Raw genomic sequence first — 14,033 nt, 5'->3', positions numbered from 1 at the left:
GCCCTGCCTCTCAGAAGCCTCTCTTTTGTGTCCTTCCTATTCAGCACATGCAGGAATGTCCCCGGAAAGCTTGGTTTTCTACCTTTTCTCTGACTCATCCGACTACCCAAATGTCCCCCCAACCCTTATGCCTCCCCTTGCCCAATAACCATACCAGAGCCAAATTGGAGAGAGAAGCTCTATTTACACCAGGGGGACTGGAGAGGTGCAACCCAGTGGGGACATGGCTGTGTGCTGTTCTCTGGAGAGTCAAGGTACAGTCCTAGGGTCAGGTCTCCTTCCTCAGCCTTTGCCTGAGGAGCCTTGATTTATCCTTCCCTTGGCTCAGGGCTTTGAGGAAGTTAAAGGTATAATACTTCTGTAAGTTTCTTTGCTCCAAGCTCCTCTCTGAGTTTCTAGTTGCAATTTGCTTTCGCACCAGAGTTGATGGGAGAGATTAGTGGTAGATCTGAGTATGGGACTGAGCCTACAGCAAGAGGAAGGAGGGAACTCCAGCATAGACTACACAAAGAGAAAAGGCAGGAAAGATACCAATGACATGAAAACAAAGGGAGAGAAAAAGGTGAAAAGTCAGGTTCTAGATTTGCATGTTAGGAAGGGCAAGGTAATATGCCTGGAATGCACAATCCAAAGATTTTCACCTTTTCTAATTGCTTTCTGGAGCATCCAGGTTGTTCTTTTACCCTCTAAAGCCAGTATACCCATCCACACTATGAAATACTCACCTCAGAATTCAGACTCCCCAGGTTGAGGCTCTTCCATTTCCCGGATGCAGATGTACACAAAGATGGAAGCTGGGTGGATGCTGATGCCATCTTTAGAGAGCAGGTGTATGTGGCGGTAACCTGGAAAGGGGCAGGACAACAACATTAGGGAGGCAGCCAGAGCCAGGGTGTTGGCCAAGGAGCCAAGGACTGTCTCACCTTGTTTCATGCAAGTCCATGGCAAGGTATATTGACCAATAAAGTCATTTCGGGATTTCCAGTCATAATCCTGAACCACAAAACGCAGCATAGCAAGTTCAGGTACCAGCACCCGGAAGCACAGTGTCTGACCCCAGTAGGGATTAAAACCTGAGGTGGCGGGTAAGAAGGAATAAAACATGTTTTACTTTTTTTTTCCTTAGTAGTACTGGGGATTGAACCCAGGGGCATTCTACCACTGAGCTACATCCCTAACCCTCAACCCCTTTTTTTTTTTCTTGAGATAGGGTCTTGCTAAGTTACTAAGGCAGGCCTCAAACTTGAGATCCTCCTGCCTTAGCCTCCCAAGTTGCTGGAAATTACAGGCATGCACCACCATGCCCAGCTTCTCTTGGCTCACACTGTTTTACCTGTATTCTCACTTAATCTAGATGTCAATCAGCTTTATATAGGTGAAGAAACAGGTTCAGAATGTGTAAGCAATTTTCCCAAGTCACTGGAAGATATGGAAGGCCAGGATTCCCTGTACTATTCCATACTGCCCTTCTGCTATAGGGGTGGAGGTAGGGGTGGGTGGTGACATGACAGTATGGAAGGGAACCAACAGTTATACTCCTACCACCTCCTTCCCCAGCACTGCTGTCTCACCATTGTTCTCCACATAGTTGGTCTCCTGGCAGGTTGTGTCTGGACGGATGCCATAGATCTCCACTCTCACCAGTGGGTCCACAATGGACCTCTCTTTGGTGTTGTTCACTTTGGGGAGTTGCTGACCACTGATAACCTGCAACCAGGGCACTGGAACCTCATGAGTGCCTACCTAGCCCAACCCACCCCCCAATCTCTGACTCCCCAGAGGAGAGGACAAGGGACCTTGCACTAGCTTTTCAGTTTGCAAAACTAATCCTCTGCAAGCAACATATTTTCCTCTAGTCTATCTGCAAATTTATTCACTTATTTATTGTACTGGGGATTATCCAGGAATGCCCTACCACTCAGCTACATTCCCAGCCCTTATTTTTTGAGATAAGTCTTTCTTTCTAACTTGCTGAACCTGGCTTCAAACTTGTAATCCTACCTCAGCCTCTTAAGTCACTGGGGTTACAGACATACACAGCCCTTTCTGCAATTTTAAATGCACAAAGTTGAAATTTAAGAGGTTTGAAAGTAGACATGCTAATGACAGCAGCCTTTTCTGTAGCACTTCCTGTGTACCAGGTGGTTTAAGCACTTGACCTTAATAACTCCTGCAATCCTCACAATCCTGTGAGGTAGGCAGTAGTATCATTCCTATTTTACTGGTGAGTAAACTGAAGTACAGATGGGCTAACAAACTTGCCCAGTATTATACAACTAGGAAGTAGATTTTAAGCTAGGCAGTTGGCTCCAATGTCTTGTTAGCAATCAGGTTATTCTGCATCTCACAAGGAATTTTCATCCAATTATGCTCTTGTCAGGCCTAGCCATATCTTCCCCCACTTCTATCCCAGTTATCCCAGGTTCTTTTCAACAGCTTCTCTTCCCATCATACCTGGACCAAAAGAGTCTGGGCCTTGAAAGGACTGAGGGGTTTCTCCGGGTTGAAGGAACTCTGGATATCACGCAGGAAATCTGGCTTCAGCACATAGCCACAGCCACTATTCTGGCGGAAGAGCCCATCACAGATGTCCATTTCAAGCCCTGCAGTCTGCATATTCATAGCCACTGAGGCCCCAGGAGAAAAGAAGGGAAAGATTTCATCTCAGAAGACTTCCAGGTTCTCTTCCAAGGGAATAAGACAGGTATTGGGTGTAAGAGTGCCTGCTGGGAACATCTTCAAAGATAGGTAGCCTTTTCCTCACCTAGCATTCAAGGTCATTCCCCCTGGCCCTACTTCCATTAGGGAACTTATCTCCCTCCACCCACTCCTGCTGTCCCACCTCCTGTCTCTGCTGCCTCCTCACCCATTTGGCAGCCTACATTCCAGAGTTCCTGGGGGTTGTAGTTGGATGAGTCTGTCCTCAGACCACTGGGATACACACGGCTTAACTGCCAGGCATTGTGCTGCACAAACTCATTGCCTGTAAAAGAAAGAAGGAAGAAGATGGAAGTGGGGTAGCTCCTGCCAATTCCCTGGCCCCAAGGACCCTGCCCACTCACTTCACCCAACATCTAAAGCTCAATGTCCCCTTCCCCCAGTGTCATCAGTCTTTTGCTCACTATTCCTAACTCCCTTCCCTTTGCCTGCTGTGATAAATTTCTTAACTCCATCATCTCTCTTGAGCTCCCTTGTCCTCTTACTTGGGACTTACCACCGTATCCCTGCCCATAAGTCTGAACCTACCCATCCCGCACTTCCCTCCCTGTCCTTCCATTTTGGTCCTAACCAGCCTCCTTGACAAGGCTTTTGGCCTTGGTTTCAGAGAAGGACGATATCTCATAGAAGTGGTAGTTCTCCTTTGAATGGGTGAAGCTGCGGAATGAGACAGACTTCAGGTAGACAACCAGGTCAGAGAGGGCTGGACACAAGACGGACCTGGATTTCTGGAGGAAAAAGTGGAGAGGAATTGAATCCTCATCAGCTTGAGAGGGAAGAAGCTAATGGCCCTCCATCCAATCTACACCTCTGCCCACTGCCTCCCCACTGTATTCTCCCTCCTGCCTCACCTGCTCAAGCAAGAGAAGGGACCCAAGATTGATATTAGAAGCCTGGGCCACAATGTGACAACAGATAGGCGGACAAAACAGCGGGCACATCACAACCTGGGGGTGGGGATGGGAATAAAGGCAGTCTGCATATACTGCTGGGATCAATTTCAGCTGCTGGGCTTGGAGAGTCCATTCTATGTTATATCTAGGATAACAGGTCTTTTTCATTATTTTTAAACGGAGATGTGTTATCTTCCCTACCTCTCTTGTTTGAAAACAAATGAACAATAATCTTGATCAAAATATACATGGATTCGGGCTGGGGTTGTGGCTCAGTGGTAGAGCGCTTGCCTCTCATGTGCAAGGCCCTGGGTTCGATCCTTAGTGCCACATAAAAATAAATAAAATAAAGGTATTATGTACAACTATAACTGAAAAATAATTTAAAATATATATGTACATGAATTCATGCTGGGCATGGTGATGCATGCCTTTAATCCTAGCTACCTGGGAGGCTGAGACAGGAGGATCACAAGTCCAAAGCCAGCCTTAGCCACTTAGTAAGACCCTGCCTGGTGGCGGGGGGAGGACTGGTGACGTAGCTCAGTGGTAGAGCTCCCCTGGATTCAATCTCCAGTACCACAGAAACAAAAACAACAAAATGTACATGAATCCAGAGGTATGTCAAGGTATGCAAATGATAGTGGAATTTGTTTCTGGTCAAATGTGAGGGTCCTAGAGTAATATCACTGGACTTGTCTCCTGAATTCCCATTTCCATCCCTGGACATGATGGCAAGTTAAACATCACAGTCACAGAGAGAACAGGAAAGCTAGAAGTCAGCTGAGCGGGCCAATCAAGCCCACAAGAGAGAAATGCAGACTTCAAATCCAGATCTAAGAGGTCCCACCAATGGCACCCCTTCTTCCTTAGCCTTGCCTTTCCCCATAGGGATATGGACCACACTGGCAAAACTTTCTCAAAGCTTTCACCTTCCCCTCTCCAAACCTTTGGCCATTTCTGGCCGTACCTCAAACTCAAATTCCACCCATTATAAGAAGCTTCCTCTAAGCCCACTGGAGTTAAAGTCATTGTAATCATTCCACTAATCCCTATTTAGCCAACCTAATAGTGCTAAATACACACGCACATACACACAGTGGTTTTCAAACTGGACTTTAAGGATATTGAGAAGTACAAAATAGGTCTAGAGTCATCTAAGGGACCCATGAGAGAGCCAAATGAGGGGTTCAATTAGAATGGTTCTGTTTATTTTGTATACTGAGTTTCCATATAAGATTTCATTAAAAAAAAATTTCATGGCCCAGAAAAGTTGGAAAGCCACTACAATGTATCTTTATTTGGTGATGTATCCCACACAGTGATGCCATCTATGCATTATTATACCTCTCTTCTTGGGAGGAAGGGTCATTTTTCTCCTCGGCCCTCCACCCTGCCAGGCTCTTATCTTCACAAATTAGCCTTCAGCTTGTGAAGCATGCTAACCAAATGCCACCACAGAAAGACCACTCCTGGTCTACCTTCTTTTTGTCCTTATTCAGGCGGCTCAGCTCCAGTGTCACAGGCTTAGAGGGGGACTCCAATGGCAGTTCTGACCCCTGCTGTCTCTCCAGCTGGGGTTCTGTCACTTCTTCCTCATCTTCAAGATCATCCTCAAGTGTTCCTAACTTCTTCCCCTTCACTAAGATCTTCCCTTTAAGCTGCTAGGGAACAAAAATGAAGAAAAATGTCTACCTGTCTGTTCCTGGGAATCCTGCAGTTCCTGCTGCCCTCAAAGGCAGTGAATAGTAGGAAGTTCCCCCATGAAGAAATTGATTGCTTAATACATACCAGAGGGATTCCCTTATTGTTAAACAAATTTGTAACATCTGTAGCCATATGAAAGATAGATAAATAAATGTAGGCTTCTACCTCACATCTGAAACACTAAGAGTTTTTATCCTCTTAGTCAAGATTTACATATATAAAAGGGTATGGTGCATGCCAGTAATCCCATTGGCTAAAGCAGGATGATCATGAGTTGGAATCTAGCCTCAGCAGTTTAGTGAGGCCCTAAGCAACTCAGTGAGACCCTTTCTATAAATTTAAAAAAGGGGGGAAGGGGAGGCTGGGGATGTGGCTCAGTGCTTAAGCACCCCTGGAATCAATCACCAGTACAAAAAAAAAAGTACAAAAAAAAAAGAACATAAAAGTATGAGAGGAAAACAATCCTTTTTTTTTTTTTTTCTTTTTGGTATCAGGGATTGAACCCAGGAGTGCTTAATCATTAAGTCACATCTCCAACCCTATTTTTTTTTAATATTTATTTATTTATTTTAAAAAGAGAGTGAGAGAGAGAGAGAATTTTTTTTTTTAATATTTATTTTTTAGTTCTCGGCGGACACAACATCTTTGTTGGTATGTGGTGCTGGGGATCGAACCTGGGCCGCACGCATGTCAGGCGAGCGCGCTACCACTTGAGCCACATCCCCAGCCCTTCAACCCCATTTTTTATATTTTATTTAGAGACAGGGTCTCACTGAGTTGCTTAGGGCCTCACTAAGTTGCTAAGGTTGGATTTCAACTTGCAGTCCTCCCTGCCTCAGCCTCCTGAGTTGCTGGGATTACAGGCATGCACCATCAAGCCCACAAGAATCTTTTTATGGGGGAGGGGGATGGTGGTACCAGGGATTGAACTCTGAGGCACTCATCTACTGAACACATTCCTAGCCCTAGATTGTATTTTTTAAAAATATTTATTTCTTTTAGTTGTACACAATACCTTTGTTTTATTTTTTATTTTTATTTATTATTATTTTTTAAAATATTTATTTATTTTTTTTTAGTTTTCGGCAGACACAACATCTTTGTTTTTGTATGTGGTGCTGAGGATCCAAACCCAGGGCCTCTCACCCACTAGGGGGTCCCTCTACCATTGAGCCACAACCCTAGCCTCCTAGTTTGTATTTTATTTAGAGACAGGGTCTTACTGAGGTTGCTTAGAGCCTCACTAAATTGCTGAGGCTAGCTTTGAATTTGTGATCCTCCTGCCTCCGCCTCCCAAACCCCTGGGATTACAGGCATGCACAACTGCACCCTGCCAGAATTTTCTTGAATAGAGAATTTTTTTGAATAATCTCATAATGGAAAAGACTTTAGAAACATGATATAAAAACTCAGAAGATGGGGCTGGAATTGTGGCTCAGAAGTAGAGCGCTCACCTAGCATGCGCTAGGCCCTGGGTTCAATCCTCAGCACCACATTAAAAAAATAAAGATATGTGTCCACCTATAAGTAAAAAATAATTAAAAAAAGAAAACTCAGAGGATATCTAAAATATTGACAGATATGGCTACATAAGTCTTAAAAACTTTTGTAAGGAAAAACATGCTAAAAGACAAAAAAACAAAAATAGACAACAAAGTATTTCTCAAACCATTAATATCTTTAACACATAGGAATCATTACAATATCAATAAAAATTATAAACCCTAATAAAATTGGGTAAACAAATTGTCAGATAATTCAAGAAAAGAAAATATGGACTTTTTAAAAAAACGATCTTTTTTCAGTATTTGCCATTATCAATCATCTCACTGTTGTTTGTAGTTACTCTCCCCTGTTGGTTGGAGTATAATTTGGTATTTTTTCCCAAGGGCAACTTGCAATAATAATCAAAAATGTCAAAATAAAAACTCTTTAACCCAGAGAGTTTTTATTTTGACATTTTTTGCCTCAAGGAATCCATAATAAAGAATCAATGGGAAAAGCTGTATGGACAAGTAGAAAATCACTACCAAATGTGCAACTGGTTGAATAATTCTCCTTTATGACATAAAATGGAATTCTGTAGAACTATTAAAAAAGAAAAAATTTTTACAAGAACAGACATCCATGATATATATTTCACATATAAAAAGGTTATGGAAGCTGGGTTGGTGGCACATGCCTGTAATCCCAGCAGCTAGGGAGGCTAAGTCAGGAGGTTCATGAATTCAAAACGAGCCTCAGCAACTCAGCAAGACCCTGTCTCTAAATAAAATATTAAAAAGGGCTGGAGATGTGGTTTGCTGGTTCAACACCTCTGGGTTAAAACCTGGTATGAAAAAGAAAAGGAAAAGAATATGGAAAACGACCTCATTCTTTTTTTCTTCGTGTCTTTTTTCAAATGTGAACATAGCCAGGTTCTGGGGTGCTTGCCTGTAATCCTAGTGGCTCATATGGCTGAAACAGGAGGATCACAAGTTCAAAGATAGCCTCAGCAATTTAGCAAAGCCCCGTCTTGAAACACAAAAAGGGCTGGGGATATTGCTCAGTGGTTAAGCACCCCTGGGTTCAATCCCTGGTACCCCCAAAATGATAAAAAGTGTGAATATATATCTATTTTTATATAAGCATTTAAAAATGTATTCTATGGGCTGGGGATGTGGCTCAAGCGGTAGCGCGCTCGCCTGGCATGCGTGCGGCCCGGGTTCGATCCTCGGCACCACATACCAACAAAGATGTTGTGTCCGCCGAGAACTAAAAAATAAATATTAAAATAAATAAATAAATAAATAAAAATGTATTCTAGGGGCTGAGGGTATAGCTCTGCAGTAAAGCAGGGGCTTAGTATGTGTAGGACCTTGGTTAAATCCCCAGTACCAAAAAACCCCCAAATTATTGATAGGTGTTATTATGGAAAAAATTGGGATTATGATGGAAAGATTTCCCTTTCTCTGTATTGTCTGTATAGTCTACACCAACTGTCAACTATCCGGAAAAATAAGACATTTCCATTGAAAATTAAATAAAGGGCTGGGGTTTTGGCTCAGCAGTAGAGTGATCGCCTTGCACGGGTGAGACCTGGGTTCGATCCTCAGCATCACATATAAATAAATAAGTGAAATAAAGGTATTGTGTCCAACTATAACTAAAAAATAAATGTTTTTTAAAAAAGAAAATTAAATAAAAAGTAAGTAGTTGATTTAAAACTTAGAGAACTGTAAATGGAATTCTGTGTTCAATTAGATCTTTAAAATTAAAGTTGACTTTAGGGATATTAAAGAGCAAGATGGTTCATCTGAGATAGAAAGAAGTAAACAAGAGGGACATGAAGGAAGAAGTCAAGGTGAAGGAATGCAGAAGCCACAGTAAAGCCTGTCAGGGGTACCAGGTCCTTACCTCAGGTGAGGGAAGCTGAGTAGGTAGCAGCCCATCCAAGGTGGAACTCAGCAGCTGATCGTCCAGGATCTCAGTCAGATGGCGTACCATGGTCAGCTGCTGCTCCCAGGTGCAGTGGTTCTCCAGGGACAAGATGAGTGGATATTCTGATGCCTGTTGGGGGCGGGGGTGGGGGGACATGCTACATCAGAGTTCTAAAACCCTATACCCTCCTGTTCCAGACATTTGAGTTCCTAACCCACCCTCTATTTACTCAAATTAGTACCCTGATTGTTAAATTCCTCCAACCCCATTATAGAGCTCAGTGAGAATTTGCTGGGTCTGGGGCCCACCCACAGGGACAAGATCTACATCTAAAGGTCATTTTTTGGGATCCCCAATTTCATACCTGTGCCGAGTCTGACTCAGGTCCTCTGAGACCTTTTGAGTTTTTAGGATCAGAAGGGGAGGACCAGGTCTTTATATTCTTAGACTTCATCTCCAGATTCCTAGTGTTTCCCAACCTTACTTGATACTGTTTGTTTCTTTATCTAGTCTCTCCCAGATGGGAGACTGGTTAGTACCACTATGACTACTAGTTATTAGTAACACATCCAACACTTATTCATAATAATCCCTTAATATCTGCCCAGTGCTCTAGAGTTAAAAACCTCTCTTACATATATCATGCCGTTTGCAATAACCTTCCCAGCACCCCTTCACCCTCCCCAGAACCAGAGCCAGTCACTTTTCCCTTAGGCTCTTTTGTTTCAGCCCTCTTCCCAGCCTGGGGCTACTACCTGGAAGGCATATTGTTTAACTGTGGCCACAACATCTTTGAACAGGATTCGGGAAGTCAGGGTGTGTCCGTGATAAACAATGGGTTCCCCGTTAGGTCCATCCCATACATCTACCTCCACACAGCGGCACCCACGTTTCAGGGCCCTGCAAGAACCCCAACCCCAGAAGCAGAAGAGGTCAAGTTCTGACCCTCTCCCCAGTGTGGAGAGATCAATGCTCATCAGCACTTACCCATCCACACCTCTTCAAACTATGTACACTCTGTGTGTGTGTATGTGTGTGTGTGTGTGTGTGTGTGTGATTATTTATTTTAGTTGTAGATGGACAGCTTTATTTTATTTATTTTTATATGGTGCTGAGGATCGAACCCAGTGCCTCACACAGGCTAAGCAAGCATTCTACTACTGAGCTACAACCCCAGCCTCTCAAGCTATGTATTCTTGGATGCTTCTCTGTCCGCTTGAGGATGGCTGCAGCTCATACACCCACCCCACACCACTCACAATTCTTTTTAGCCACCTATCACACATTACTTCATGATACTCCTGGTATTCTGGTTGTATATCCCTATACAACACTTGGGTTAGTTAAACTCTCTGCATATTTACACTTAATTTCTTCCTCTCTGTCTCTCTCTGGTGATAGGGATTGAACACAGGGCCTCACACATGCTAAGAATGTGTTCTACCACTTGGAAGTTTCACTTAATTTTGAGTAAAAGTTCCACTCATTTTCATATCCCTTGAAGCTACTAGTTGAGTTGCTAGCACTACAAAAACGTCTTGACTATTCAATCTAATCCATGATAAATCACAATAAAGGCAGCTACCACCTATTAGCTATTGACACATGGATTGTCTCATTTAATCTCCACTACAACCTGAAAAGAACAGATACTGTGTTATCTCCCTATTTCATAGATAGGGATCCCAAGATATAGATAGTACCAAGTGAGGAAGCTAGGCTTTGACATCCACCCGTCTGACTCCAGAACTGACCATTTTTTTTTTTTTTTTTGGAACTAGGGATTGAATCCAAGGGCGCTTTACCACTGAACCACAGCCACAGCCCTTTTTATTTTTTATTTTGAGATAGGGTCTAAGTTGCTTAGGGTCTTGCTAAGTTGCTAAGACTAGCCTTGAACTTGCAAACTTTCTATCTCAGCCTCCCGAGTCACTGGAATTACAAGTGTGCACCACGTGCCTGGCTGCACCCATGATTTTAACTCCTATGCTGTACTACTTCCTCTTTAACATTTTGCTTATTTGTTAGGGTCTCTGAGTTCCAAGAGTTTCATAGCTCAGGAAAGAGAGAAATCTCATTTACCCATAGGGTTTCTTTACCATTCTCCCATCAGTCTTCAATATCTTCTTCAAATGTCTCAGGTATCCAGGGTTCCTCAGTCCCGGTTCCCCCCAATATCAAAGTGTTGAAAGCACTACAAAAATATCTCTTCAATCCCTGTTATTCACTCACCACCCCCCAATTTCCCACAGATGGTCCCTCTAATGAGCTGGACCCTTTCTCTACTACCACTGCACCGTATATATCCCTCGACGCTGCTCTGGCCACAAAGTTGGTCCCCAACGAGATAAGTATTGTGAGAGGAGTTAATGAAGTAGTGGGTCAGAGGTTGAGTCATATCCTGGTAGATGGGAAGGCAGGCCGGGTTGAAGATGTCTCCATCCTTTGAGCAGAGGTAGCTGAGGAAGCCATCCAAGCTCAGCACATGCCGCAGTTTGCCTACAGTATGGAATGGGGAATGCCAGAGTGAGCTGCTTGCAGGAGAGCCCTTCAGCATACCTACAGACCATCCTCCATCCCACTCCCTATGGGGTCTTGTCTTTCAGATGGTTCCTGTTCCCAGCTTCCAGATCCCCAACTTGCCCCACCCAGTGTGTGTCATTTCAATCACCCCCTATCCTCAGAGATTATTAAAGAGAGCCATTACAATTATTCTAGTCTAGCTGGGCATGGTGGTACAATATGAGTCCCAGAGACTCCGCAGGCTGAAACAAGAGGATCGTAAGTTCAATGCCAGCCTCAGCAATTTAGCAAGGTCCTAAGCAACTTAGTGAGAACCTGTCTTAAAATAAAAAGCAAAAAGGACTGGGGATGAAGCTGGAGTTGTAGCTCAGGAGTAGAATACTTGCCTAGCACATGTGAGTCACTGAGTTTGATCCTCAGCACCACACAAAAATAAATAAACAAAAGTTTTTAAAAAAAGAGGTTTTCAGTCTGGCTGGTGAGAATATTTCTTTTATAAAAAAGAACTGGTGATGTAGCTCAGTGGCTAAGTGCCCCTGGGGGTTCAATCCCCAGGGCCAAGAAGAAGAAAAAGATCATTTTAAGTCCAGTGCTATCTAATAAAACTTTCACAGTAATAAAAGTGTTCTATTCTATGGTGTTGAATATTGTAGCCTTTATATACATGTGGCTGTGAGCACTTGAAAATGTGACTTGTATGACTGAGGCACTAAATTTTTAATTTTATTTGATATTAGCTAATTTAAATGTATAGTCACAAGAAACTCACAGTTGCCATAATGGACAGCACAGTGTCCAGTCCAAAGATTTAATTTTATAGATGGTTTTTAAAATTTATGATTTTAAATATAAAATTAAAGATTTAATTTTATAATCAAAGCCTAGTGAGAATCACAAAGAAGGTTGTTAGTGACATGGCCAAGGTACCTGTGTTTTCTTCCTTGGGTTGTGTAAAGCTATGTTACTTATGATCTGAGGGGTTCTTTCTACTGTCAACACTCCCAAGTGGTATTTTGGGGAGCATTTGTCAACATTGCCTTAAATTACCCTCTTGTTGAGGAAAGGGCCCTGTTTCTCCTTCTGTAACTCTCACCCGTCTCAGCATGGGCATCATACAATAGCAACTTGTTAACTGTTGTGATTGAGCATTTGCTCTATGCCAAGGATATTACATGCAGTATCTCACTTAATGTTCTCACAACACAATATGATCTGCTATGAGAAGTTAGAAAACTAGTCGAAGTCACATATTTGGTAAGTGGAGGGACTGGAATTTATATCCACGCAGCCAGGAGTCAGAGTTTTGTCCTGTACTACTGGGCTATGCAGTGTTGCTGAGGATAATGCTGCTGCAGAGAGGTGCCCTTGAAAGTTAAACAACCTGACTGACATTCTCAGCTTCTTTGCTCCAGGTTTGACAAGGCCTGTAGGCAGTAGAGAATGGTAGGATGTTGGGCAGGAAGTTTCATTTTTGCCATTGATAATCCAATTGCTCAGGTAAGTCCATGGTTGCTAGATACTTTGCATGTGCATCATTTTATTTGATCGCTTATTTTATAAATGAGGAAATTGAGTCTCAGATAGGTTAAGTGACTTGCTCAAGGTTACTCAGTCAATTAGAAGCAGAGTAGGGACTTGACAATTGACTAATAATACACTCAGCAACCAGCATATAGTATCTAATTGTCAAGTGAAAGGGGAGGGACTACCGGGAGTGGTAGGAAATAGAGTAAATATTGTCTTAGTCTATTTTATACTGCTATTGCAGAATACCACATACTGGGTAATTAATTTATAAAGCACACTGGGTAATTAATTTATAAATTAATAAAGATAATTAATTTATAAAGATTTCTTACAATTCTAGTAGAAATGAGAAGTCCAAGGTTGAGGGGCCTGCATCTGGTGAGGGTCTTCTTGCTGTCATCCCATGGCAGAAGGTGGAAAGACAAGAGAACACATGGGAGAGCAAGAGAGGGGAAAGGGGCTTATCTCATGAAATAGTAATTTTTTTTGGGGGGGGGGGGTACTAGGGATTGAACCAGGAGCACTTAACCACTGAGCAAATCCCCAGCCCTTTTTATTTTTAATTTTGAAACAGGTTCTCACTAAGTTAATAATAATAATCTTGCTAAGTTGCTGAGGCTGGCCTTGAACTTGCTATCCTCCTGTCTCAGTCTCCCAAATTGCTGGGATTATAGGATTATACACACCCAGCATGAATTAGTAATATTTTTTTTTGTGTGTGTGTGTGGTATTAGGGATTGAACGCAGGGGTACTCTATCTGAGTTACATTCCCAGCCTTTTTAATTTTTTTTATTTTTTTGAGACAGGTTCTGGCTAAGTTGCCAAGGCTTGCTGTCCTCCTGCCTCAGTCTCTTAAGTAACTGGGATTACAAGGTGTAGTGCCACCATATCTGGCTATGATTTGATCAATTTTTTTTTAGTTGTTGATAGATCTTTATTTTTATTTATTTATATATGGTGCTGAGAATCGAACCTAGTGCCTCACACATGCCAGGCAAGTGCATTACCGCTGAGCCATAGCCCCAGCCCAATATGACCAATTTTTAAGTCCCACCTCTCAACACTGTTGTGTTGGAGTTTAAGTTCCCATCCCGGGTACTTTGGGGGACACATTCAAACCCTAAGTAATTTAAGTATACTAGATCCTGCACTGAGAACAGAATATCCTATTTCTTAATCCTCTCACATCCTTCTTCAATTTTATTTTCTGAAATTATTGCTTTACAACTCTTGTTCTTCTCTAA

The 14,033-nt window shown here is 42.6% G+C and overlaps 1 protein-coding gene across 18 annotated transcripts in view; it reads right to left on the bottom strand.

Moving 5' to 3' along the window:
* The window catches only part of Plcd4 (phospholipase C delta 4), a 41,381-nt gene that overhangs the window by 13,970 nt on the left and 13,378 nt on the right, over positions 1-14,033 (bottom strand). For 9 of the 18 annotated variants that reach the window (XM_078018015.1, XM_040267820.2, XM_040267821.2 and 6 more), the window contains 11 exons: positions 11,036-11,237; positions 9,494-9,638; positions 8,715-8,867; positions 5,093-5,275; positions 3,570-3,665; positions 3,290-3,446; positions 2,867-2,983; positions 2,455-2,627; positions 1,572-1,707; positions 726-1,073; positions 165-501 (listed from right to left, as the gene is read on the bottom strand). In XM_078018015.1, coding sequence (XP_077874141.1) covers positions 727-1,073; positions 1,572-1,707; positions 2,455-2,627; positions 2,867-2,983; positions 3,290-3,446; positions 3,570-3,665; positions 5,093-5,275; positions 8,715-8,867; positions 9,494-9,638; positions 11,036-11,237 — 1,709 coding nt within the window. In that variant the 3' untranslated portion in view covers positions 165-501; position 726. Of the gene's footprint in view, positions 1-164; positions 502-723; positions 1,074-1,560; positions 1,722-2,454; positions 2,628-2,866; positions 2,984-3,289; positions 3,447-3,569; positions 3,666-5,092; positions 5,276-8,714; positions 8,868-9,493; positions 9,639-11,035; positions 11,238-14,033 lie in introns of those variants that run through there. The other 9 variants (XM_021729936.3, XM_021729941.3, XM_040267833.2 and 6 more) reach the window with 9 other exon arrangements.

The sequence above is a fragment of the Ictidomys tridecemlineatus genome, chromosome 7, assembly GCF_052094955.1.
Source record: "Ictidomys tridecemlineatus isolate mIctTri1 chromosome 7, mIctTri1.hap1, whole genome shotgun sequence".
Classification (NCBI taxonomy): Eukaryota; Metazoa; Chordata; class Mammalia; order Rodentia; family Sciuridae; genus Ictidomys; species Ictidomys tridecemlineatus.
This window is presented reverse-complemented; position numbering and strand designations above follow the sequence as displayed.